The 27,105-nt window shown below is 42.2% G+C and overlaps 1 protein-coding gene across 1 annotated transcript in view; it reads right to left on the reverse strand.

Moving 5' to 3' along the window:
- CFAP61 (cilia and flagella associated protein 61) overlaps window positions 1-27,105 on the reverse strand; it is a 308,416-nt gene that overhangs the window by 257,515 nt on the left and 23,796 nt on the right. The window contains exons 7-8 of the mRNA XM_033185470.1: window positions 13,601-13,733; window positions 5,824-5,983 (exon numbers count right to left, since the gene is read on the reverse strand). Of these exons, the coding sequence (XP_033041361.1) occupies window positions 5,824-5,983; window positions 13,601-13,733 (293 nt within the window). The remainder of the gene's footprint in view (window positions 1-5,823; window positions 5,984-13,600; window positions 13,734-27,105) is intronic.

The raw sequence follows: 27,105 nt of genomic DNA on the forward strand, positions 1-27,105 counted from the left end.
GATAGCAGGAGTAATTTTTTAAAAAGAATGTTAAAGGCAATATGGCAATGTTTTACATGGAGACATTACAAAAATTATATTTTGAAGGGCCTTTTATATGTATAATGAGCAACAGTTTTCCTGGATGACTTGATTACAAGGGGCTACACTAGTTATTCTTTTAAATCTCACATCTCTATTATGTAAACTTGAATCTCTCCCTGCCAAGGAGCACATCAAGTTCTGCAGAGACTTTGTAAGGTGGGCCCTGGGTATATAATGAGATTTACCTTGCAGGAGTCTTTTAAAACAGAGATTCACACTGCTCAGATCTAACCAGCCTATATGAGGAACAAAAGTTTTGTTTTTTGCTTTTTATTTTTTTATTTTAACTATTAAATGTGGCGATGCCAGTACAGCTGTGAAAATGCAGTCTGTGCCCTATTTTGCCTTATGCATCATCAAGAAAATTGCCAGCTCAAGCTTGATTCCAAAATCTTTATTGGGTGATGCAGCTAACAAAAGACACAGCTTGATTTGCAAACGCCAGGCAGGGCCAGTGCTGCGGCCAACTGGAAAAAATATTGTTTTGAACCATTTTATTGTCACTGAAGGAAAATATTCATAAACTGCCAGGCATATGGAACATCTTGAAGTGTATTCAATAAGTGTTTTTTAGCATTTAAGGGGATCTTACATCTCATTCAGTGTAATCTTCCACACAAGCAGAAAGCCCTTTGTAAGTGTGTATGGCTGTTCCTTTATGAATTCTTCTAATATTCTGGGAACTTGCTACTTCCACACTAGGTCCTCCATTGAAATTTTTTTTAAAAATACACTTCTACTACTTTTTCCTTATGCGTGGACAAAATTTGCATCCTTAGACCTTATTCCCATTGGTCCCAGTTTACTCCCAACGTTTAGTACATAAAAACCAAAGTTTACAAGTATGTAATAGGTTATATATGCAAAATGGGTAGCTATGAGAGCATATACAAATCATTCAGGTAAAACACAAATTGATTGTACACAGCTAAACATTTTAGATTCAGGGAAACTTTTTTTTTTAAGGTAGAACCTAGCATTTTATTTAGATCTTCATTAAACCGTTGTAATTGAGAACAGACATATGTAATAAACCTCTAAAAATAGATCCTGAAAGGCACTTTCTGCTCAGGGCAAGCAGTCATGGAATAAGCACATAAACAAGCTGGCTTCTCTGCACCACACCAGCCAAGTCAGCTTTCTCCAGGGTCAGCCGCACCAGCTCTGCCCTCCTTTCTGTTAACACCAGCCAGACCTCCAAGGAAACTTTTGATAAGGCTGAGATGATGAAGGATAGTAAGCTAATTACCATGTGTATTAGGAGCTAGAGAAAGGAGGGCCTCTGGATTCATTTAAGAATGTTGAGTCTTGACATTATTCTGCTTGAAAGGGTTGAGGTTGGTGTGAAATTACAAGTTTTCACAGCTGGTAGGAAAAGATCAGATCTTGAGAGAAGAGCTTGAGAATAAGCAGTTTACTTTGGAGGTGGTTCCAGGATGCACGAATAGGAGAGTGAGGAAAAGAGACAGGGAAGGAAAGACAACTAATAAAGTGTGTGTTATCCAGGGACACACAAAGGGGAACAACACACACTGGGGCCTTTTGAGGGTGGAGGGTTGGAGGAGGGAGAGGATCAGGAAAAATAACTAATGGGTACTAGGCTTAATACCTGGATGATTCCATAATCTGTACAACAAACCCACATGACAAAAGTTTACCTATGAATCGTTAGGTTCACATGTACCCCTGAACTTGAAAGTTAAAAAACAACAACACATGTGTTATCACTCAGATTACTATTATGGATAACTGAAACTTAATCCCTTGGAGGAACTCTGAGAAACCAGCCAATACTCACGTCTCTGAGTCCTCCCACCTGAGGAGTGAGGGAGCTGGGGTATTCATACTCTCACCCAAGTCAGTTGTGTATAAATAAATGCTTTCACAGCTGGTAGGAAAAGGCCTAACTAGTAGTGTCTTGGTCTCACTTCCCTCAGAAGCAAACCTTGAGTTAAAGATTCAGTTACAACAATTTATTTGGGAGTCGATGGAGAAAGCACCAGCAGGGAAGCTGGGATGTGAGATAAGGAAGCAGCCTGTTCCTGGAGGGATAATTTCCTGATACTTCCAGCCTGACCCCTGCACAGGTCAGAGTGGCCTTTCACAGTTTTAAAAAAGCCTGCAGACACAGAGGTGAAGATTCCAGCAGACAGGAATTGTTTGGAGCACACACATACAAAATAAAAGTATAAGGGATATGGGCAGGTCACTGATCATTCACTGAAGTGATCATTCATTAAATAACTTATTACAGTGAAAAAACTGGCCGGGCATGGTGGCTCACGCCTGTAATCCCAGCACTTTGGGATGCTGAGGTGGGCAGATCATCTGACATCCAGAGTTCAAGACCAGCCTGGTCAATACGGTGAAACCCCATCTCTACTAAAAATACAAAAAATTTAGCTGGGTGTGGTGGCATACACATGTAATCTCAGCTACTGGGGAGGCTGAGGCAGGAGAATCGCTTGAACCCAGGAGGCAGAGGTTGCAATGAGCTGAGATTGCACCACTGTACTCCAACCTGGGTGACAGACGGGGACTTCATCTCAAAATAATAATAATAATAATAATAAAGTGAAAAAACTGATCATGTATCTTGTGTAGCAGAGCCGGCATTGGAGTTTTCTGTCAAAACCATCTAAGATAAAAAGTTACCTTGCCAAGACTATCACCTTGCACAAAAGCAGAGAGAGGCTGGGTCTGCCTTCTGGGTCAGCCACTGATGAGCTTTAAAAGCTTGGATGAGCTTGAGCAGGTATAAAATAGAGAGAACCTCACCTTCCCTAGCTCTCCTACACCAAGTTACAAGGATAAAATGAGATAATATAAATAAAAATCCTTTGAAATGGAAAAAGCACTAAACAAAATACAAGATATGAGGCATGGTGATGTGTGCTCATTTGAAATAAGAATTTTAGTTCATATTTTAGAGAAATTATATTTCCTTTAACTTGAGACTTTCATCAGGCAAGAAAAGTAACAGATCACAGTACATTTAGAATTTTCTCTGGAGCCTCATTCTTTGTTGTTGTTGATAGGAAGATGGCAGCAAAATGTGTTGATGACTCTTTTCTTAGATATAATGAGCTGTTGATGATTTGTGACTCAATCCCTGGAAGTTATCTGGAAGTCTACAATGCCAGCTCCCTGGTGAAAATTTCATAAAGAATCATCTTTGTGTCAATGAACATAAAGCTGACTTTCAAAAATAAACAAGGCGGCCGGGCGCGGTGGCTCAAGCCTGTAATCCCAGCACTTTGGGAGGCCGAGACCGGCGGATCACGAGGTCAGGAGATCGAGACCATCCTGGCTAACATAGTGAAACCCCGTCTCTACTAAAAATACAAAAAACTAGCCAGGCGAGGTGGTGGGCGCCTGTAGTCCCAGCTACTCGGGAGGCTGAGGCAGGAGAATGGCGTGAACCCGGGAGGCGGAGCTTGCAGTGAGCTGAGATTGCACCACTGCACTCCAGTCTGGGCGACAGAGCGAGACTCCGCCTCAAAAAATAAATAAGTAAATAAATAAAATAAATAAAAAATAATAAAATAAATAAAAAAAATAAACAAGGCACAGAAGATAAGTTTTCCTGTTTCTTTTACTTACCACCTGTCCTAGATTGACTGATTTTAGGTAAAAATATTAAAGGAGGTAGACAGAAGTAGGACTTCTTTTAGTGCCCATATCTCTGTGGGCTCTTGCTAGAAATATACTAGCTTATGTGTGTTTTTAAGTCCAGGGTTCAGTTTAAATTTTGAACTTCATTGCTCCATAAAGTTTCTAAGTAATTTTCCATTCATTCTATGTAGGAAACATTAGTAGCACAGAGCCACTCAGGAATACACTGGAAGGGACTACATCTTTTCAACTTGTTCTTCATTACAATAGCCACAGGGGAAAAAATATTTTTAAATGTTCAGGACTTACTTTGTGTTTGACGCTGAGCTAAGCACAACACATAGATTCCAACATTTAATCATCCCCTCAGTTCTTTGGGTTAGATACTATTTTTATCTCCATTTTATATATGAGAATATTCAGCCATAAAAAGGCAATTTAGGACCAGGTGTGGTGGCTCACACCTGTAATCCCAGCACTCTGGAAGGCCGAGGCAGGTGAATTACCTGAGGTCAGGACTTCAAGACCAGCCTCGTCAACATGGCAAAACGCTGTCTCTACTAAAAATACAAAAAGTAGCTGGGTGTGGTGGCAGTCGCCTGTAATCCCAGCTACTCTGGAGGCTGAGACAGGAGAATCACTTGAACCCAGGAGGCGGAGGTTGCAGTGAGCCAAGATCACACCATTGTACTCCAGCCTGGGTGACAAGAGTTAAACCCCATCTCAGAAAAAAAAAAAAAAGAAGGCCATTTAGTGCTGCTTTCAAAGAATTTAAGCATTGGAAAATGACAATGACAACTTATGGTCCCGGACTGTCTCACACTAATAAGTTCCTTCAGAACTCTCCCATGGTAGAATTCTTCTCTCAGAAGCACAGCAAGCAAGGCTTCACTGTTAAACAATAAGGACCCCAAATCTCTTTTGGGAAGGGCGTTGTTATCATCAGAACAAAAGGGAAACTCCTCTACCTGTGGCTTTGCAAGTTCTCTGTGATAAGTGTGTGTGTTCAGATGAGGTCTAGACGCTGTGCACTGGGTTTATGCATTCAGGAGAAAAGCTTAGCCAAGTTGCTGCCTTCTGTTGTCTAGACTGAAAAGTCCTTTGCCACCAGCCAAGTGCTCCTTTTCCCATTTCTGAACAATCTTGTTATAATCTTTCAGACAGGAAAAAGCATAGCAATTTGAACTACCCTGATTTTACCCTAGGAAGATTCAAGTTGGTGGAAGGCCGACACAAAGGAAAAAAAAAATTGCTAACGGTGATGATCAACATTTATTGAGTGTTAAGTTGACTGTGCAAAGCACCCTACACGGCTTATCTCAGTGAAACTTCACAACCCCGCCCCCCCCTCCCCCCCGCCGTGTGGGAGATATTACTATTATGCTCATTTTACAAATGAAGAAATCTAGCTTTAGAGAAGTGAATTGATGTACCCACGGTAACTTGCCTGCCTGCATCTGTCTTCTGTAAGAACCCAAATATGTAACCGCAAAGATACCCATGGATACAGTAAGACCTCACTAAATTAAAACATCAAAGTTCGAGATTACCTAATTGAATGTGGCGAAAATCTTGATACAGACAATATTTTAAAATTGATGATATCATTTTATATAGCTAGAAGTAACTTAAGTAAGTTAAAAATGACTACTTGCAACAGACCTATACTATATAATGATTTGTCAAAGACAAAAACACAGAAGCACTGAAAGTTGGGATTAAAACTTCAAAGCATATAAAACTTCCTGAGTTCTCGATTTGAAAAATTCACTTGTTATATTTGGCTGTGTGTGTGTGTGTGTGTGTGTGTAAAACCTGAAACACTAGTAATTATTTCACCATAACTTACATCTACTCTAGCAATGAACATTCAAGAAGTAAGCATCCTCAATGTGGGAGCCCTAAAGCCCCAAGTCCAGTATGTCTAACTCCACCCCTGCACTGTGACTATCTGTGCTTGTAGATATTTGCAAAAGGATGTAACCAACTATGGAACTACTCCTTAAGGAGAACTGGGGAAGGAAATATAAAGTACCCTATCTAGTTCCATCACTTAGCAAAGAGCGCAATGTGTATAAAGCATAGATTTAATTTTCCAGTGTGTCCCTATGATATCCACTGTACCTTGACTTCTTCGGACACTTAGCTCTTGTGGTGATTCCAGAACATCATCAGGATGGGGGAAACAGAGTCCGTGGAAAGGGCCCAAGTCAAAGCACTCATGTAGCAGTTGCATGTTCACTCTTGAGCACACACTCATGAACCCAACAGCTGTGCCTTCCACCTGAAATATCCAAAACACCTTATTATTCTTTTTTTTTGAGACAGAGTCTCGCTCTGTCGCCCAGGCTGGAGTGCAGTGGTATATCTCGGCTCACCACAACCTCCGCCTCCTGGGTTCAAGCGATTCTCTTGCCCCAGCCTCCTGTGTAGCCATGCTGGCCAGGATGGTCTCGAAGTCCTGACCTCAAGTGATCTGCCCACCTCGGTCTCCCAAAGTGCTGGGATTACAAGCATGAGCCACCGCACCCAGTCCAAAACACTTCATTACTTTATCAGAGGTCAAATGATTCTCATCAGGAAACCTCCAAAGCCCTCAGTATGTGGTCGGCTGGTGGTTCGGCAGGCAACTTGAGATTTAAGGGAGGAATGAGTGTCTTCCTTAAGTACATAAAACATGCTCAAAAATGTCCCAATACGTGACCACTGGGGACACACCTAGTGGTGCATAAGTAACAGGGAAATTGCCAGAGTTCTTGACCCTTCAACCATTGGAATACTTGCCCTCCGCTCAGACCATGCCCCTGCCTGCTCCATATCCTCTGCCATTTGGTGTCATGTGTTTGTACCCCAACATAAGCCTGGCGCTTCTGTCTACTTTCTTCCCCTCTGCCATGCACATTTCTCAGGAATACAGGTCATTGTTCCAGTGCCCATGTGATCAGCCCCCAGTACAGAGAAAGTCCATGGACCCTAGCTCCTTATCAGGTAGAAACTCTTCAGTTTGTCTTGAACTCACTTATTTAACTGGATAGTCTGATGGGGAGGAGATATTAGGGAAGGAAGTTTGGTGGAAAATGTTCGAGTGAAGTAAACTTGAGTCAGGCTGGGTTAGTTCACCAGGTGGGTGTCATCTGCAAACGTCTAACTTCCCATCACCCCGAAAAGCTGGTTCTGAAGCTCTTGCAGTTGTCCCCATGATTTGTGGTCTTTGATGAGTAATACATAGGTGAGAAGATGAGTAACTAGCTGATCTGAACCCTGGTTGGGTACCAGGTACCTGATTGGTATCAAAACATTAGAAAGTAACAACAGACTTTAATTCTATCATATTCCACATTGAGAGATGGTTGTGACTGAAACTCCTTATTATATCCCTTAAGTAATTCTGTATTTCATTGTTTTCTGCAAGGAAAGTATTTAAAATTTTAAAAGAGAGAGAAAATACATAGTTCTTTGAATTTCACATAAAATAATTATTAAGTAGATTTTAAGTAAATTCTGGTTGACTGATTAGACTCTGATAGCTGTTATTAGAAACCCACATTTACTGGGTCCTGTCTCTCAAGTGTTCAGACTTTTAGATAACCATTGCATTCAGAAAGTAGCAGAACTCAATAATCACAGGCATTCTCTATTCCCAAGAATGCAGCATCTTTCCATAAATGCCCAGAGAAAATGGTTAATGCTTTAACCTCCTAAAACAGAGAATCAGGCTACAATAATACTCAGTTTTTAAAATGACACCAAAAAAAATTAGGTATTAAACTACTATTTGTTCTCAAACACGTCTCCCAGTTAAAAATCATTTGTTCTCAAATGTGTTTGCAAAATAAAAGTGAGACTTCCTCTATTTTCTCCTCAAAACTGAAATACAAAGGGTATTTTTAAAAATTAATTTTTTCACGTATATTCCTTTCTTTACAGTCCCCCTAAAATGATACTGCTGAAAAAGCCTGGATTTACACAGCTGTTTTATAAAGCCATTGACACTTTAATAAAAGTCCAAAATAAACATTTTAATTTTTTTCCCAAATAACAAGTGATTGTTTGTCTTGTTTGCACTCGTGAACAAAGGCTGCATAGCCGCAGTTGTCTGGCTTCTCTGTAATTTCAGGCCCAAGACTCAGCAGACGCTGATTAACCAATCCATCTACCATATGTGCAGAAAGAGACGGCCAGCCTCACTCTCGGCAGGGAAAATTGGCATCCATCTTGGTTCACATGGAGATGTCCTTCTAATCCACAGCCGCACTGGCGCAACAAAACTTCGATGGCCTGAAATACCTTTTGCTGGCTTCACAGCGAGCTGCATGTGCATGATAAGAATGTATTATTTATAAGACCGCTGTTAGTAATGAGCTATTACACTAATGGCTCATTGTGTTTGGAATTTGATTTCAAATGGCACGGATCACACATTCTGATGAAAATGAGAAAAACATGTTTTGCCATTAGGAACAAAGATTTAACGTTCTCCAATTCTACAACCTGTTATATTCCCATCATTCATCCAGGGTTGTAACAATTTACAAAAGTTCACAATTACAGACTACAACAGAGCAAGGACATATTGTGGAAGTGTCTGCTTTTGCCTTTGAGTTTCTTTCAAATAACCGATTTGAGATTGTTCTTAAATATGAATCTGCAGGAGTATCCAAATGCATTCTTGTGTATGCACTGAAAAAAATAAATGGATTTAATGGACTTTTTAAACTTGTACAACAGAAAAGCAGATTGCTGGCTGTTATCTGTCTTCTTGGTGACAGAAGTACTTTCCACCACAAGTGTCTTCAATTATCTTCTACTGGAGAACAAAACTGAAGGTTTTGTTTTTCTTGCTTGTCCTGTAAAGATCTACATCATGACACATAAGGTTTAGATTGCTAGAAAACTATATGTACTGTGGCCTTGTCTTCCCAAACAGGTCCATATTCCACCATGAGGGTTTTGCCCTCATTGTGACCACTGCTGGCTCTGATCCTCTCCTCCTGATGCCAAGCGCATGGCTGACCTGGCAGGCTCTCCCTGCCTGCAGGTCAGTGGTGCCTACTCGGACCACTGCTGCCCACACCATGGATGATGCCAAAGCAGACGCTCTGCCCATCTGTCACTAGGAGCCGCCGTTGGCCTCCAACTACCCTTCCCTAAAACCTCAGCCTGGAGTAAACACCAGATGTCAAGGTAAGCCAGGGTACAATTATGACAAGGAACTTGTATGAAGTGATGGCCCCAAACTCCTCCAAACTAGCTATCAAGTCAAAGAAAGTCCTTGTAACTAAAAACCCTTTCAGTCATAAGGGTTTCCCACAGGGCACAGCCTTGCCCTCAGGCATGCTGCGTGCATGGCCTGGAACTGCCATGGCTGTTCAGAAAGAGACAAACTTGATGGACTTCTTTCTGTTTCCTCTGGTTGACAGTGGTTGCCTCAAAGTAACATGTGCCTGTAAATGCCTAATCAGCATTCCGGTGGGGGAGGGCGGAAGCCCAGGTCTGTAGCATTTGCTGATTTCTGAGGTATAAGCACTCTCATCATGGCCGATGGGGGGAAAGCCCAGATTTGTAGCTTCTGCCGATTTCTGAGGTGTAAGCACTCGCATCATGGCCAACGTCAAGTGAACAGTGTGATCTCGCTAAACATGTAGTTGGGAGGGAGTGCACAGTAGCTAGCCATTATTTCTTACATCCGCTGTACAGAGACCACAGACATTTTTTTAAAAAACCCTCAAGAGCATGGAGAATAGCAAAAAAAAATTGAAGGTGATGAATTTCAAGTATTTATTAACTTTGTTTTAATATAATTTATTACATTGTATGTTTCTATAATTTAATTTTTAATAATAGCTGTATTTAACAAGCAGTTTGCAGAGTTCCTGAAGATTTACAATTAGCCCTTGAGAGCCAGAGCAAGCTGGCTCCAGCACACCATTGCCTAAAAGGCCCCTAGGGAGGGAGGAAAAAGGGTAGCAACAGCATTGATCTTGAACCCCAAAAGGCTTCAGACGTCAGACATGGCTCACTTCAGATTAGAGGTCCCCTCCCAGATCCCAGCCCACAGTCTTGTTTCTGCCCTTCCATTTGAAGATCGAGGTCTGTGGTCTCCCCTCCACAGAACACAAAGCCTCTGATGCTTGAGGCACCACAGCCTCTGGAAGGAGATGGGGCTGGATGCCCTCTGCCTCTTGCAAGACACCAAAGAATCCTTGCAGGGTTGGAACCTCAGTTTTCAGCCTACGGCTTTGCTCTGATGTTTACACACACTGAAAGTGTGAAACATATGGCAAGAGAGAGAAAGAATGTGGGGGAAGAGGTCATTGCGGCTTCTCTACAAAGCACTGACTCAAGTGATTCAGACTAAAACTCGTACCTCGAAACCAAATAATTGAAAGCCTTCCAAAAACAAAGACCCTGATTAAACCTGATGAGTAAAGTCTGGTCATGAAAATCCTTACTGGGGTCTGTATGAATCATTTCACTTCTCAGGAGTTTCTGTCTAGTTGTGTAAAGACAAGCTTTCCAAATGGTGCTGCTAGGCCCAAATGCTTCCAACCCTCCCTTCTGTGGCTAGCCTGGTAGCCTGGGGCTAATGGCTAAATGAGAATACGTGAAAGCAGGTAGTTGAGAAACCATGCCAAAACCTAAATATGAGAAAATAAAACAAACATTTAAAAAATAAAATAAAAATAAATAAAAATTCTTTCAATGTAGTACTTCAGAATCTAATTTCCAGGGCCAATTGTTAGCTTCAGAAACTAATACCCACATGTTTATAAAGTCTAGAATGACTTCTCACCAGGTGTGTTTTACCCTCATGTAGATGAGTGTTTCACCACCTGGACTGCACATTCGAATCATCTGGGGAGATTTTTAAAAATTCAGATTGAGGCCAGGCATGGTGGCTCATGCCTGCAACCCCAGGACTTTGGGAGGCTGAGGCAGGAGGACTGCAGTTTAAGACAAGTCTGGGCAACATAGTGAGACCCTGTGTCTAAAATTAAAAATAAATATATGGATTATGTCTCACCCCCAAAAGATTCATTTAATTGGCCCAAGGGTACCCCTGCAACAGGATTTTTAAAAATGGATATAATTAATACAATTCAACTACCATAAAAACAACCCTTTAAGAAATACACAATTCAGGCCTAGTGCAGTGGCTCACACCTGTAATTCCAACACTTTTGGAGGCCAAGGTGGGCAGATGACTTGAGGCCAAGTTTGAGACCAGCCTGGTCAACATGGCAAAACCCCATCTCTACTAAAAATACAAAAATTAACCAGTGTGGTGGCAGGCACCTGTAATCCCAGCTACTTGGGAGGCTGAGGCAGGAGAATCGCTTGAACCCAGGAGGTGGAGGTTGCAGTCAGCCAAGATCACACCACTGCACTCCAACCTGGGCAACAGAGCAAGACTCTGTCTCAAAAAAAAAAAAGAGAAAAGAAAAGAAAAACACAATTCAGTGGTTTTTAATATATTCACAAAATTGTACACTCATCACCACTATCTAATCCCAGAACATTTTCATCCCCCCACCAACCGATGCCTATGCCCAATATTAGTCACTTCTCCTTCCCCTTTCCCTCCAGACACTAATCTACCTTCTGTCTCTACAGAAGTGTCTATTCTAGGCTTTCATCTAAATGCCATCATACAATACGTGGTCTTTATGACCGACTTCTTTTCCTTAGCATCGTTTTCAAGGTTCCAACATGCTGTAGCATGTATCAGTGCTTCATTCTTCTATTTCCTAGTACTATTCCCTCGTATGGATATGCCACAACTTGTTTATCTAGTCATCAGTAGATAGATATTTGGCCTATCTCTACTTTTTGGCTATTATGAAAAATGCTGCTATGAACATTTGCATACAAGTCTTTGTGTAGACACGTGTTTTCAATTCTGTGTATGGAATTGCTGGGTCAAATGGTAACTCTTATGTTTAACTTTTGGAGAAAATGTCAGACTTTTTTCCAAAATGGCCATGGCATTTTATATTCCTACCAGCAATGAATGAGGGTTCCAGTTTCTCCACATCCTTGCCAACATCTGCTACTGTCCTGCTTTTTGATTCTAACTCTCCTAGGGGAGGTAAAGTGGTATCTTACTGTGATTTTGGTTTGCCTTTCCTTAATGACTAATGATGTTGAATGTCTTTTCACGTGCTTATTGGCCAATTGTATCTTTTATTTATTCATTTTTTTGAAAAGTGTCTATTCAAATCATTTGCCCACATTTTATGTGGATTATTTTTCTATTGTTGTGAGAGTTCTTTGTATATATTCTGGATCCAAGTCATTGGCATGGTATGGATAGTTAAAAGCCTTCCAAGTGATTTGCATATGTGCCAAGTTTGAGAACCACTGATGTAGAACAAAGCCTCAAACTGCTCATGTCAACCAAATAAGAGAAATTTTCATTCCTAGTTTCAAGAAAAGTAATATTCTTTAAACAGCTCTTATAGTTTTAACAAATAATGAGTAATGAGTAGATGAAGAACCATGAATTAGACGGTATGGGCTGTCTTTTGGGCCCAATAGGCTGGGCCTTCTGATTTGTTTAGAAAAGCTAGAAATTTCAATTATTATATAGACTTTCATAATTTTTACATTAGCTGCTAATTAAAAAATATTTAATCATATATAACTTGAATCAAATCATGAGAAAACATTGCACAAATTCAAAATGAGACATTCTACAGAATGTCTGACCTGTACTCTTCAAAACTGTAATTGTCATGGAAGATAAAGACTGATTGGAGAATTGTTCTAGATTTAAAAAGGCTGAAGAAACAGAGCACCTGAATGCAATGAATGGCCTGGAATTACCTCTGCCATAAAGGACATTCCTGGGACTGTCAGAAAAATCTGAATAAAGTCTGCAGATTAGAGAAAAGAATTGCAGGAACTAGTTGGGTGCAGTGGCTGACTCCTGTAACCCATCACTTTGGGAGGCCAAGGCAGGCGGATCACCTGAGGTCAGGAGTTCACCTCAGGTCAGCCTGGCCAACATGGTGAAACCCCATCTCTACTAAAAATATAAAAGTTAGCTGGGCGTGGTGGCACACACCTGTAATCCCAGCTACTCGGGAGGCTAAAGCAGGACAATCGCTTGAACCCGAGAGGTGGAGGTTGCAGTAAGCCGAGATCATGACAGTGCACTCCAGTCTGGGTGACAGAGCAAGGCTCCATCTCAAAAAAATAAAAAAAAAAAAGAATTATAGGAATCATAATTACTTGGCTTTGATCATTGTACTGCAGTTATCTAAGAGAGAGTCCTTGTTTTTAGGAAATATACATTGAAATACTTAGAGGTAAAGGGGCATCATGTATGCAACTTACTCTCAAATGGTTCAGAATTACATGAGAGAGAGAGAAAGCCAGCGAGAGAGAAAGAGGGGGGTGGGGAATTAGAAAGGATGAACAAGAGAATAAAACAAATGGGGCTGGATGATAACATTTGGAGAATCTGGGTAGTTATAAACTTTCTTTAAGTGTGAAACTATGTCAAAACAAAACGTTAAAAAAAAATACCTCTCCAACTCAAACAAAATCCATCTGCCAGCAGAACGCTGGTTTGTGACTTCTGAAGTCTGAGATTTGGGGATTCTCAGAAATCCCCCTATGCACCCCTGGGGGGTCTTTTCCATTCCCTCTCACTCTAGGAACAAGGCAAGAATCTACAGCACCCTGGGCATCTGGAAGGACCTCGCAAAAGACAGCCTAAAGTCAGTAACCTAGGGGAGGAAGCTGGCCTGGCGCACCACCTGGAAGGGCAGTGGGAGGGCCGGGGTGGCCAGGGAGACAACGGCAGCTCCAGGGGTGCCCAGCAACACAAGAGCAACACCACTCACATCCCTCCTTCCTCTCACTAAGTGTGTCCCCACATGGATCAGTCACTAACCTCACACACAACGGCATGATTCTCTTCATCTTGGGCCTCTATTAGTTCGGCCAGGAAGTATTCACCGTAAGTTTCCTTCAGAATTGTGTCATAGCGCATAAATATTGGCATGAGATCGTCATGGTCTTCCACCCTGTTTAATAGAAAGGCTGAAGTTCAGTGTTTGTTCACTCATTTTTTTCCTTCAACGGGGCACCAACTATGTGCCAGACCCTGTTCTAAGTGCTAGGGCTACAGTAACACTCATGATATCAACTTTTCTTCTTTTTTTTTTTTTTGAGACGGAGTCTCGCTCTGTCACCCAGGCTGGAGTGCAGTGGCCAGATCTCAGCTCACTGCAAGCTCTGCCTCCCGGGTTCACGCCATTCTCCTGCCTCAGCCTCCCGAGTAGCTGGGACTACAGGCTCCGCGACCTCGCCCGGCTAATTTTTTGTATTGTTTAGTAGAGACGGGGTTTCACCGTGTTAGCCAGGATGGTCTCGATCTCCTGACCTCGTGATCCGCCCGTCTCGGCCTCCCAAAGTGCTGGGATTACAGGCTTGAGCCACCGCGCCTGGCCATTTTTTTTCTTTTTTTGAGAGGGAGTCTAACTCTGTTTCCAGGCTCGAGTGCAGTGGCGCAATCTCGGCTCATTGCAACCTCCGCCTCCCGGGTTCAAGCGATTCTCCTGCCTCAGCCTCCTGAGTAGCTGGGACTACAGGCACGCACCACCACACCCAGCTAATTTTTGTATTTTTAGTAGAGATAGGGTTTCACCATGTTGGCCAGGATGGTCTCTATCTCCTGACCTTGTGATCTGCCCACCTCAGCCTCCCAGAGTGCTGGGATTACAAGCGTGAGCCACCGTGCCTGGCCTGAACTTCCCTTCTAATAGGAGAAACAGACAATAAAGATGTAACCAATTTAGACAATTCTAAACATTTCAAATAATGATACATGCTTTGGGATAGAGAGTGAGAGAGTCAAGTGGTCAGGGAGGACCTCTGTGAGGAGGGTCATCTGAGCTGAGAGCAGAATGAAGAGAAAGGGAGGAAGTTATGTTGAAACCTAGAAGCAGAACATGGCAGGCAGAGGGAACACAGTTGGCATGTGTGGGTGCGGGATGCAGGGAAGCACTTGTCATGGGCCAAGGGACAAGAGACTAGGGGCAGCACTTCCCAAGGATGTTCTAAGAAACACCACTATGATATTGTCCCGAGCATCCTCCCAGCCCAAATAATTCCAGTGCCTAAAACAATAACCTGTATAAGTTTCTTCCTGCTTCACAGTTACATATTAAAGACTCTGAGAAGCACTACAGTAAAGAATATTTAACGTTGTTTATTCATTTTTCAAACACTGGCCCATGGAATCCTTTATTCCTGAGATGTCTCTGCACTTGCCATGGAGGGGAAGGCTGGTGAGGTGATGGAGCACTGCTCACCCTCCTGGGGACATCCACTCCGCTTCCATGCTTAGGACCCTTTACAGAGACCTTGACAACTAGTTGGGGACGGGGGGCAGCGGTGGGTGGGGACAAGAACCAGATTTATTGCAACTTGGGGAGGCTGGCTCCTGTGTTCCATCTTGCCGCAGGATTTAACACTCCTTTTTTCTTTTTAGCACATTCTTGGGTAAATTTAGTGCTATTTTTTACCTGTCTGGGATGTTCTTATACTTTTTTTTTCGGATACTCTTCCTGTAAAAATGTTTCAGCTTTGTGTTATTTTTTTCTAGTATATCTGCTTTGGCTACTAATGTCTATTTCCTCCCCCCCCCGAGCTTTACCATGCTACCATCTTCATCATCCCATTTTGTCTTCTAATATGTTCTCTTTGACATAAATAGGAGCTCCATCTACTGAGTGATCAGTATATAGATATAAAGCTCAGGGCTTTATCCGGATGATTTCTGCTACTGTGTTTCTCATAGCGATCCCAGGAGGGTGGCACTGCCATTTTCACTTTGCAGAGGGAGGAGAGCAAGGCCCATGGGGATGAGGAAATGCTTTGCCTAAGATGACAGAAATAGTTGGTAGCAGAGCCGTGATATGAGCTCTGGTCTAGTGACTTAAGCTCTGCCTTCACACTCTGCTAAGCTGACGATGCACTTCAAAAATCCTCCTTTATTTAGACTCTTCCTTTGAAAATTTGCAGCAGGAAGCAAAAGAGTTGAGAGGGGGGAGTCCTCGGCTAGGGGTCAGAGGTTAGAGGTTATCATCCAGCCAGCCCTGCCACCACTCCTCCTGCCCCTGCAGGAACGAATCCCCTGATCCTGCCACAGGTGTACTCCCTAAGTGTAAATTCTTTAAACTGGATGACCCCATGCACTCTGGATGAAAATCTTCACCCTGCTCCCAGGATGAAATCTTTGCCTCTGTGGACACAAGTATAATGGTTGAAATGATGCTGGTTTTTCATTAAAAACAGTAAGTATCTTGATGGAACAACTACACAGTTGAAAAACCAGGTCTCTGGTCTATAAAACTTCAGAGGTAAGGAGGGAGCCAGCCAACAAGACCATGGTACAAGGAGGAAAACACACACACACAGAAGATGAGAACTCAGGATGGAAGGGACCATCACCATGACTCCTCAGGTTGAATCTTCTTGTTAACCTCTCGATACGGTTTGGCTGTGTCCCCACCCAAATCTCATCCTGAACTGTAGTTCCCATAATCCCCACATGTCATAGAAGGGACCTGGTGGGAGGTAATTGAATCATGGGGGCAGTTTCCCCCATGCTATTCTCGTGATAGTGAAAAGGTTCTCACGAGATATGATGGTTTTAGAAGGAGTCTCCCCTTTCACTCAGCTCTCATTCTTCTTTCCTGCTGCCTTGTGAAGAAAGACACGTTTGCTTCCCCTTCCACCATGATTGTAAGTTTCCTGAGGCCTCCCCAGCGCTGCGGAACTGTGAGTCAATTAAACCTCTTTCCTTTATAAATAGCCCAGTCTCAGGTATGTCCTTACAGCAGTGGAAGAATGGACTAATACACCTCTAGTCAAAACTCTCTGGAAGGAGAGACAGCAAAGGGTCATTATCCAGGCAACCAGATCCTTTGTTTTCTTAAACTGTCAACCTGGACCTGATGTCATCACCACCAAACAGTCTTATTCCAACATGCAAGGGCATCAGCAGGAATTTCTAGTGATGAGGCTAAATCAGGGAGCCAGAAACAAATGTCAACCGTTTTCTGAATGGGTATGACTGTACTACTGATGCTACAGTCATTTTTCAAGCTATTTCAGCCCTGCAATAATTTACCAAAGGAAGGCCTTGACCACTTGTCCGTCTATTTCTGCGTGTGATTACTGAGCATTATCAGTGGTCACCTGTGGCCCAGGGGACTGAGGGACCACCATAAATGCATTAAGTCTTATGGTGCTCTTGAAAATATTAGAAATAAAATGATACAGCATAGTGGTCACAGCCTGAGCAGAGGAGCCAGGCTGTCTGTGTCTGGATCCTGCTTCTGCCCAGCTGTGACCTTGAGTACTTTACCTCTCTATGTTACTATGTGTGCATCTGTCATAAAAATAGCAAATGTTTAAAAAGATTATGTGCAATGTTATTGTTATTATCATTATTACTTAGGTAGGAGAAACTAAAAAGAACTGCAGAACTTCTACAGTCAGTGGGTGGAATGAGAGAGTTTCTTACTACAGAAGCTTGAATCACTGCACTCACTTCCCATTGACTACTGTAAGGAGAAACTCTGTCATTCCATCCACCATCACTAATCTTCTTAAAACCCTGCTTTCTTCATCTTACTTTAAAACTTTTCCATGCAGCCATAAGAAATAATGAAATCATGTCCTTCGCAGCAACATGGTTGCAGCTGAAGGTCATTACCCTAAGGGAATTAACGCAGGAGCAAAAAAAAACAAATACTGCATGTTCTCACTCAAAAGTAGGAGCTAAACAATGGGCACTCATGGACATAAAGATGGTAACAATAGACACTGGGCACTTCTAGGGAGGGGAGAGAAGGAGCAGGGTATGGGTTGAAAAACTGTTGAGTACTATGCTCAGTACCTGGGTGATGGGATCAATTGTACCCCAAACCTCAGCATCATGCAACATACCCAGGTAACAAACCTACACATGTACCCACTAAATCTAAAATAAAAGTTGAAATTAGTTTTGAAAAACTCCACTTTTGCAAGCTCCCCACTGTTTCTGGGATGGGCACAAAATTCTTTGCCTCCATCTTTCCACCCTAGTCACCAATAATGATACGAGTTGATTCACTTATTGTCTCTAGAAGGAGACTTCACCATCTTCCCTCCTTCCCACCTCTATTCCCAGCCAGCGCTCTGACCCCCTTGCCCATCCCTAATTCCAGCATCCCCAAAGCTCATCTCCACCCTACACCCTCTAGTGACTCTTCTCTCCCAATCTCCTTTCCCAGGAACCCAATGATGGGATCATCACTGGATATATATTGTCCAGTTCTGGTACTAATTCTTATAGCCAAGGTGTAGCATCTTCCCAACCAGGGAAAATGTTCTTTAGGGACACAGAAGGAATTCTGTAGCAGTTCTGTAGCATGTAGCCCAACAGCAATAGCCAACGTGAACCGGGCCCGTACCTTGTGCTAAGACCTTGTCAAGGGTCCTATTTACAGTGACAGCAGTGAAGGGCAGAATTTTTATGCCCAAGGGGCAGCATCTGGGCAGTCTCAACCTATGGTTCCATGCTGGTGGCATCATAGCCCCTCTGCTTAGCCTTCTGATTCTCCTAAGAAACTGGCAAAGTCACTTCAATGCTAAGCCTTGGTTTTCTCATGTACAAAAAACAGGTAGCGACAAGAATAGCTGCAAGATCCAAATGACGCATTACAGCCTGCTCTCTGGGGCACAGTAAGTCCTTAGCAAGTGTTTGTTCTCCACATGAGCCCTCAGAACCTTGGCAGAAAAAGCCTAGAACATTCTGCTGCCTTCCAGGAACAACTCACTTCCCCACTTAACCTGCCAAAAGGGTGTTGCTAATAAGAGGTGGTGGCTTTTCTCTGTAAGAAGAGTCCTTGATGATATTGGCTAAAAATAATCTGTAAAAAATTCTAGGAGAGAGTAGTCAACAAATCCATTTTCAAACATTTTGCCAAAAATAAAAGGTTGCATCAATATTTATTAACAGACATTTTAAATAATGGAAAAATAATTCAATAACCTAATCATTTTAAGTGAATGAAGACAGCAATCACACACAATCAACTGTGCACCATAGGCTTTTATTTATACGATGGACACAAAAATATTACTCTACAGCTATAAACATCAGGAATAAAGGTTCCAGGAGACCCAGAGCCCTAGGCCTGCTCATGAAACCGAGCAGCCCATTAACAAAGTTATCCATAATCATACCTCAACACGAATTCTTCTGGGAAAAACAGAAAAACATCCAAATCTTGGAGTTCTGAAGAGGCTCTCTCTTAAGCCCTTCCCCAAAATGGATAAAGAGGAACTTGTTCTGCTAAATGCATTCCTTGGGGTAATTGATAATTTATGATCTTGCATCAGCCCGAGTGCTAATGATAAAGTATGACATCAGCCTCACATAGTCTCAAATGGCATATGACAAAGTCCAGCCCCACAGAAACAAAACACCCCAGCTATGGAAAACAACCCATGTAGTCAAATGTTTCAACGTGAGTGTTCTGAGGCAATGAGCGCTGCCTGTCAAAGGCAGGATGTAAGAAGAGCCACTGTGAATTTGGTGCGGCAGCGCCACGTGCCCTGGTGTTGACATGCCACACAGTGTTCCAGTGGTGATGACGATGCGGAGTTTATAGATCAACACAGAGTGCAATGGAAATAGTACAATTCTCTGAGTGAAAAGCAAAGTTACTTTATATCTTCCATTCAGAATGTGACTTGGAGGGGGCAGCAATGTGCTTGTTAATGTCATCAATTATACAATATTTTATTTTAACTTCTCTGGAGGAAACAAACGGTCGACCTCATAAAGACTTATCAATCTCTCAGACACCCAGATTTCCATCAGACTCTGAAAACTGTGCCATGTGAAATGGAGTTGAACCCACACTTTAAGAAAATCGACCACCTCTCCAGGACACCCTACTTGGGAAATGGGTGTCTTCTAAGTCCACAGCTAGTAATGAGCCGGTAGCTCTCACTGGCTTCCTGGGAGCTGGGGAGAAGAGAGGACAAACTCCCTCAGCACTTCCACCAGTTGGTCAGCTGGTGCTTGCTAGGAGCACCACGACGTCTAGGCCATGCAGAGCTCTCCCTTGCAGCCTGATGGGTCTCTGGGTGACACGCAGATCCTGAGATTGCTTCATTGCCTCCACGGTCTGGCTGCTGCACTACATGATGCACCTCTGCATCCAGAATCCTGGCACAGCCTCCTCGTTCCTGTCTGATGATAGTCTCCATATCCAGAGAGGATTTGCATTTCACTAGCTGGACTTTAAAAGGTACAGTTGTAAAAGGAATTCTGTTGTCACTTCAAACGCCATCAATATATTTCTTCAAACCTGTGTGTGTATTTTAAGAAACCAGTGAAGAAAGAAAAAAAGTCACAGAAAATCTAATTTAGTGGTAGTGCCAGAGAATGCAGTGTGTTCTAGTTACGCCAACTCTTTACCATGAACACTGTCTCAGTGTGGGGTAGGAGAACCTAAGATCAGCACCAACTAGATTGTTCTTTGACTTCAGGTATGCAAAACCAAGCACCTTTTTTCTTTCTAAGATCTCTTGTGACCTCTAGTGGTCTTCTTTAAGAAAATCAAATCTATCATTTCTAAACCCCATATAGTATTCGTGCTATAGAACTTCAAAATGGGTTTTGGAGTCATTCAGCTTCTAGTCCTTGGAAAATGTCGTGATTTTAAAAATTATGAAGGGTTTTAAGCTCAAATTTGTCATGTGCTTTTCAAAGCACATCTGATCTAAATGTCCATCCTGGGATAGTATGGCTCCAGCTGGATCGTCAACCAAGGTCTACTTACTGGGTCACTTACCAATCTTACTCATGAAGATTGTTGGGGAAAATCTGTCATTGCTCTACCCCTTCTTTTGGAATGCTTTAGGATATTCACAACAAACATCAGAATGTTTATCCATATGAAATTGCTCAGAAGTCAAGTTTAAGTGGATTTCTAAAAAGCATGACATGAGACTATCAAATGCTTCACGAAAATGATTGTCTTAAGAGTTAAAACTTTGTAATTACAAACCACCAGTCTTAAATCTTAAAGAATGTTTTTTTCATCTATTTTATTTTCTAATTTCAATCGTTTTGGGAATACGGGTGGTTTTTAGTTACATGATGAGTTCCTTAATAGTGAATTCTGAGATTTTAGTGCACCCATCACCTGAGCAGTGTACACTATACCCAATAGGTTGGATTTTATTCCTCACCTCCTCCCAACCTCCCCCTTCCCAGTCCCCACAGTCCACTATGTCACTCTGTATGCCTTTGTGTCCTCATAGCTTAGCTCCCACTTACAAGTGAGAACATACGGTATTTGGTTTTCCATTCCTGAGTTACTTCACTTAGAATAATGGCCTTCAGCTTCATCCAAGGTGCTATAAAAGACACTATTTTGTTCATTTTTATGGCTGAGTAGTATTCCATGGGGTATAAATATCATATTTTATTTATTCACTCATTGGTTGATGGGCACTTAGGTTGGTTTCATATCCTTGCAATTGTAAATTGTGCTGCTATAAGCATGTGTGTGCATGTATCTTTTTCATATAATGACTTATTTTCCTTTGGGTAGATTCCCAGTAGTGGGATTGCTGGATCGAGTGGTAGCTCTACTTTTAGCTTTTTAAGGAATCTCCATACTGTTTTCCATAGTGATTGTACTAATTTACATTCCCACCAGCAGTGTAAAAGTGTTCCTTTTCACCACATCCATACCAGAATCTGTTGGTTTTTGACTTTCAAATTGTGGCCATTCTTGCAGGAGTAAGGCAGTATCTCATTATGGTTTAATTTGCATTTCTCTGATGATCAGTGATTTTTCATCTATTTTAAAAAGCAACAAGGTTGAGCAAATTTAATCAACCATTGTTATCAACAAAGAAGCAATACTCCACTAAGGAAACTTTAGTTATTTCACAACACTGTTTGAAAGCACATAATCCTTCCTTGGCCAAGTCTCCTACCAGCCCCAGGCGGCCTTGAAAAAGACAGGTTTCCCCCCAGAAAAAGAGCATGCCAATAGTTTCTAAATCTAAACATCTCAAATCCACCATGGATGATTAATTAAGCCCACTGCAGATTTTAAAGGTATGTCCAGAAGTAGCTGTGCTTTATTTCAGATAGTATGAAAAGTACAAAACAGTAACTTCATTAATTACTGTCTGAGTAGACAGGCAGATTACAGCATAATTTTCCACATGCATAAATGAAAGAAACGGGACAGGGGATTACAGCGTTAATTCATTGGTTTTGAATGTGTCACTAGCCAAATGGCCGAAGGATAATTACATCCCCAAACCCTTCACTGGTTCAGTGTCTTAAGAATTGCGGGCCGGGCGCGGTGGCTCAAGCCTGTAATCCCAGCACTTTGGGAGGCCGAGACGGGCGGATCACGAGGTCAGGAGATCGAGACCATCCTGGCTAACACGGTGAAACCCCGTCTCTACTAAAATATACAAAAAACTAGCCAGGCGAGGTGGCGGCGCCTGTAGTCCCAGCTACTCGGGAGGCTGAGGCAGGAGAATGGCGTGAACCCGGGAGGCGGAGCTTGCAGTGAGCTGAGATCCGGCCACTGCACTCCAGCCTGGGCGACAGCGAGACTCAGTCTCAAAAAAAAAAAAGAATTGTGTTCTTTGGCGACAGAATGAGACTCCATCTCAAAAAAAAAAAAAAAAAAAAAAAGAATTGTATTCTTCACCATTAACTATCAGTGCAAGTAACTATCGTTGCAACGGATGTCAAAAAACATGTGAGGGAAATAAGAGAAAGGAGGTGGCCTAAGAGCCACACAGCCATGCCTGTTTGACTTGTGTAAAGTCTCCATTTTTCTAGCGTTGTTAAGGAGGGAGGTAGTCCACACAACTGCATTCTCCAGATACATGAAATCCTGTGCCTGCAAGTATCAAAACTCGAATCTGAACACGTGGATCGAGGGCTTTCTAAAATGTGCCACACCTCTCTACCTTCTGCAGGCAAAGGCACTGTCATACAATTCATTTCCACATGAATTCCCTACTGTCCATTTATCTTCTTACAAACATCCCTTCCTCACTGCAAAGTATCCACTGTCACCTCTTCGCTATCATTCCTCTTGTGCTTTGCTTCTTTCAGATTTTCTGTGGGCACACCATCGGGGGCGTATGTGCAAGACCTCAGGTTAAGGTATCCAGGTTTACTTCAAGTTTTGTGAGCCTTGTCCACTGAAGGTTATAGTCCATAGCACTCAAGTTTTCAAGAGAAGAAAGGAAGAGAAGGAGGAAGCGGGGAAGGAAAGGAGGGAGAAAGGGAGACCAAACCACAACCATCTGTTACTAAATGCTTACTGTGAGCCAGGCACTGGGCTGAGCACATCCCACACCTTTTCTCTTGCACCCTGCATCCTGAGTGACAAGTAGGGTATTAGAGAGTAAATTAACAGACAATACCTTACTAAAAAGTGAAAGGAATAGGGAATTTTGGGATGGGCTGTTTCTATACATGTCATTTTCAGTGTTGGATTTATATACAAGTTTTCTATTACAATAATGCCTTGCTGAATAACTAAGTTGAAAGTACTTAAGCCCTACATACCTCCAGAAAATGATAATTCCCAAGATAAAAATCGGGTATCCTGACTAAAACTTAAGAAAATACTTTCAGAAATTTGCTTCTGTCAGTTGTAACTAACTCATATCTATCCCCTGCCTAATCCTTTGAAATTGTCTAGAATTGCCTACTTTGTAGGAACATGTTTAATCATCCAGTAGGATGTTAGCTTAACTGGAAATTACTTTAAATTCAAGTATTTTATTCATTTAAAATGGAACCTATAAAAGGCACTCAAACTCTCACACATTTAGACAAATGCAATTTAAAGCAAGAAAATACTATTTTGACCTAACAGATGGGGAAACTCTTTTTTTTTTTCTTCTTCTTTTTTTTTAGACAGTCTCGCTCTGTCGCCAGGCAGAGAAAAAGGAGAAAAAGAGCAAATCAGGCTGTGGGTTGGGAAGAGGCCAATGTCTGGGCAGGAGGGCCCCCTCCCTCTCACCCAAAGTTCTTCTGATTTTTCTTTAATAGATATGGAAGCATCCAAGTTATCTATTTTTTCTTAAATGAGTTTTGGTAATTTGTGTTTTTCAAGGAATTGGCCCATTTTTATCTAAATTGTTGGATTTATTGACATTGAGTTATTTGTAGTGTCCCCATATTAATCTTTTAATCCCTGTAGGATCTGTAGTGATATCACCTCTTTCATTCCTGATACTGGCAATTTGTCTTTTTTCTTGGTCAGTTTGGCTGGAAGTATCAGTTTTATTCATCCTATCTGTGCCTTTTAAATTGCCAAATCTAATGGCTTCTCTTTTACTCAAATAATTTCATTTCCCTGCATCTTTTGCCACTTTATGAGTCTTAATTTCTTCTATATTCCTCTCCCTCTCTTCTAGTTTTCTTTCTTATTATTCATAGCTTGTTTTCATTTTTCAAAGTTCTGCCCTGGTTGGTCCTGTGTTTTTCACGGTACGATCTCCCCCTCAACAAGACAATCTCCTTCATTTTCATGATCTCACCACTTATCGACAAACTGACAACTCACAAATGTGTATCTCAAACTTGGCTTTTCCCTCTATTTCGATTTCCAACCTTCTCCTGTCCATTTAAATCTATTATTTCTACTTTCAGTTAATAAAATCACCATTTCCCCTAAACTTGAAAACCCTGAATTACCATTAACTCCTCATCCCTCAACTCCCCCATCCAACTGTAACCAAGTCCTACTCTCTAACATGTCTCTCTGTATCTATGCACCTGACCTGATCCTTTCCCCACCATGTAAACCAAAAATAAAGTTCTAAGCCCCCCAAACCAATTGAATGGACTCCTCCTCTCAGCCAAGGGTATTCCAACATAAACCTGAAATACCAGTTCAGCCCATGATGGGAATGGGTGGTTGGTCATGCCTCATTATACTTTCCCTTTGCCATTAAGGCACAGCTGACCAGGATTAACACGAAAACAGAGACCTTAAGAATGACAGAACAGACTCTTTGTAGGAATAAGATACCAACATGACAGCAGGGCAGACCCTGAAATAAACTGAAGTATTTTACCCCAAAATATATTTCTTTGACATATTTTGAAAAGGCCCTGTAAAGCTGTCTCTTCTGGGAAAATTCTGCATTCTGTGGTGAATCCCCTTCCCTTTCCTGGCATTTTTTCCTGATCCAAGAGAGAATTAACTAAGAGTCAGGCATATTTTTAAGTTCGATAAAAAATATTTACAATCTATTCTCTCTGAAGCCTGCTACCTAGAGGCCTCATCGACACAATAAGAACCTTGGTCTCCACAACCCCTGTCTTAACCCAGACACTCCCTGGTATTGATTCCAGGTCTTTAGATAAACCCTTTCAACCAACTGCCAATCAGAAAATCTTTGAATCTGCCTATGATCTGGAAGGCCCTTCCCTGCTTTGAGTTGTCCTGTCTTTCCAGACTGAACCAATGCACATCTTGTGTTTACTGATTTGTGTCTCATATCTCCCCAAAATGTGTAAAACCTTCAGGCATAAGTTCTCAGGACCTCGTGCGGCTGTCACAAAGCCCTGGTCACTTGTATTTGGCTCAGAATAAATCTCTTCAAACATTTTACCGAGTTTGACTCTTTTTGTCAACAACCTGGATCTCTGTGACCTGTCGCTGCTAGAATTCCAGCCCGTGTCATGATCTCCATGATCTTGGTTTCTACCTCCATCTGATTCCTATCTCTATGGATGCTTTTCACCCATTTTGTACATCATAAAAGTGTAATCAGCAGTACTGTATATACTTTTTGTTTCTAAGTCTGCCTTCACTCGGCATAAACCTTCTGAGATTGATTCACGCTACTATATGTAAATGGTTCATTCCATTGAATTGCTGAGTAGCATCCACTGTATAGATGTACCACAGTTTGTAAGAGTAAACAACATTTACTGATGGATGGACAATTAGAGGTTTTTTTTTTGGGCGGGGGAGAGGTTGTAATGAAGCTGTCTTCATCTCTCTCTGTGCACCCTGCTTCTCAGCTACCAACGTGACAGTTAACTGAAGTGAGTCTCTCCCCACCACTTAACTCTAAGGCCCTCTGTCATAATAATATTTAATATTTCCTGGGCCCTTACACGTGGCAGGAAGTGTGCTATGTGCTTGACATTCATTAGCTCACCATCATCACAATCTTGTGCTGTAGACAATAGGCTTACACCCACTGACAGGGAACTTACACCCCCGCAGAGGTGACTTTCCTTTTGTAAGTTAACCCACCTGGTGAGCAGGAGAGCCAAGATCAGAATCCACATCTATCTGATGCCAGCATTGCAAACTCTTAACAACAATGCCATACTACTGCTACATGCCTGGTAAATGATAGGCTCTTACTTTTATAAAGTTTTTAAAACTTTTAAAATACTTTTCTAAAGAAAGTCAGCATTCCTCAAACACAGCAATGGCTGATCCTAAAAGATACAATTTATTCTTCACTGATAAGCCAAGCAACCACCCCCGTGAGATGATTTCACAATGCACTCTTATTTCTAACAGCTAATTTATATCACTCCCGGTTGTGTGAGTCAGAACTCTGGCAGGGCTCAGCTGGGCATCCTCACTTGGGTCTTTCATGTGGCTCCAATCAGAGGTCAGCTGTGCTGTAGATATATGGGGCTCTGCTGGGCTGGGCGTCCACAATGGCTCGCTCACACAGTGGGCAGTGGAAGCTCACTGTCAGCAGGAGCCCAGCTGAGGCTGTCAACCACCCCTCCCTTGTGCACATGTGGCTTCTCCAGACTTCTTACATACAGCTGGCTTCCTCCAGAGCAAGCATCCTGAGAGTACCAGGCAGAAGCTTTCCAGCCTCACAAGTCCCAGAGCACGCCTTTGGCCATGGTCTACTGGTCAAAGTAGTCACAACCCACCCAGCTCCAGGAAGAGAGGATGGAACCCCCAAGGCTTGAAGAGAGGAGTGGCAAGGTCACATCAAATAAGAGCCTGCGGGGTGGAAGGTGGTATGGCAGCCATCTTTGGAAAACACTGCCACAGCCATCTCCCTAAAACTGCTGAACTTGGGGCACCTGATGGTAGAGACCTTCAACTTGGAAAACCCCTCTTTGGGGTCAACAGCATCCTCACTCACTGAATGTCAGAAAATAGTTGGGTTTTACCAGGAAAACTGAATAGGCAGGTTCATTTTCAAGCTTGTTTTATTTGGAAGTTATCTTACTGGTGTGGGACCTAGGATTGTATGTTTTCAGAAACCCCTAAGGAGTCCATGCACAATGTTATAGCCACATAGAACGAAATGAGTATCATCAGATAGTCCTGCAAATAATGT

The sequence above is a fragment of the Trachypithecus francoisi genome, unplaced genomic scaffold (assembly GCF_009764315.1).
Source record: "Trachypithecus francoisi isolate TF-2019V2 unplaced genomic scaffold, Tfra_2.0 Lachesis_group21, whole genome shotgun sequence".
In the NCBI taxonomy this organism is placed as follows: domain Eukaryota; kingdom Metazoa; phylum Chordata; class Mammalia; order Primates; family Cercopithecidae; genus Trachypithecus; species Trachypithecus francoisi.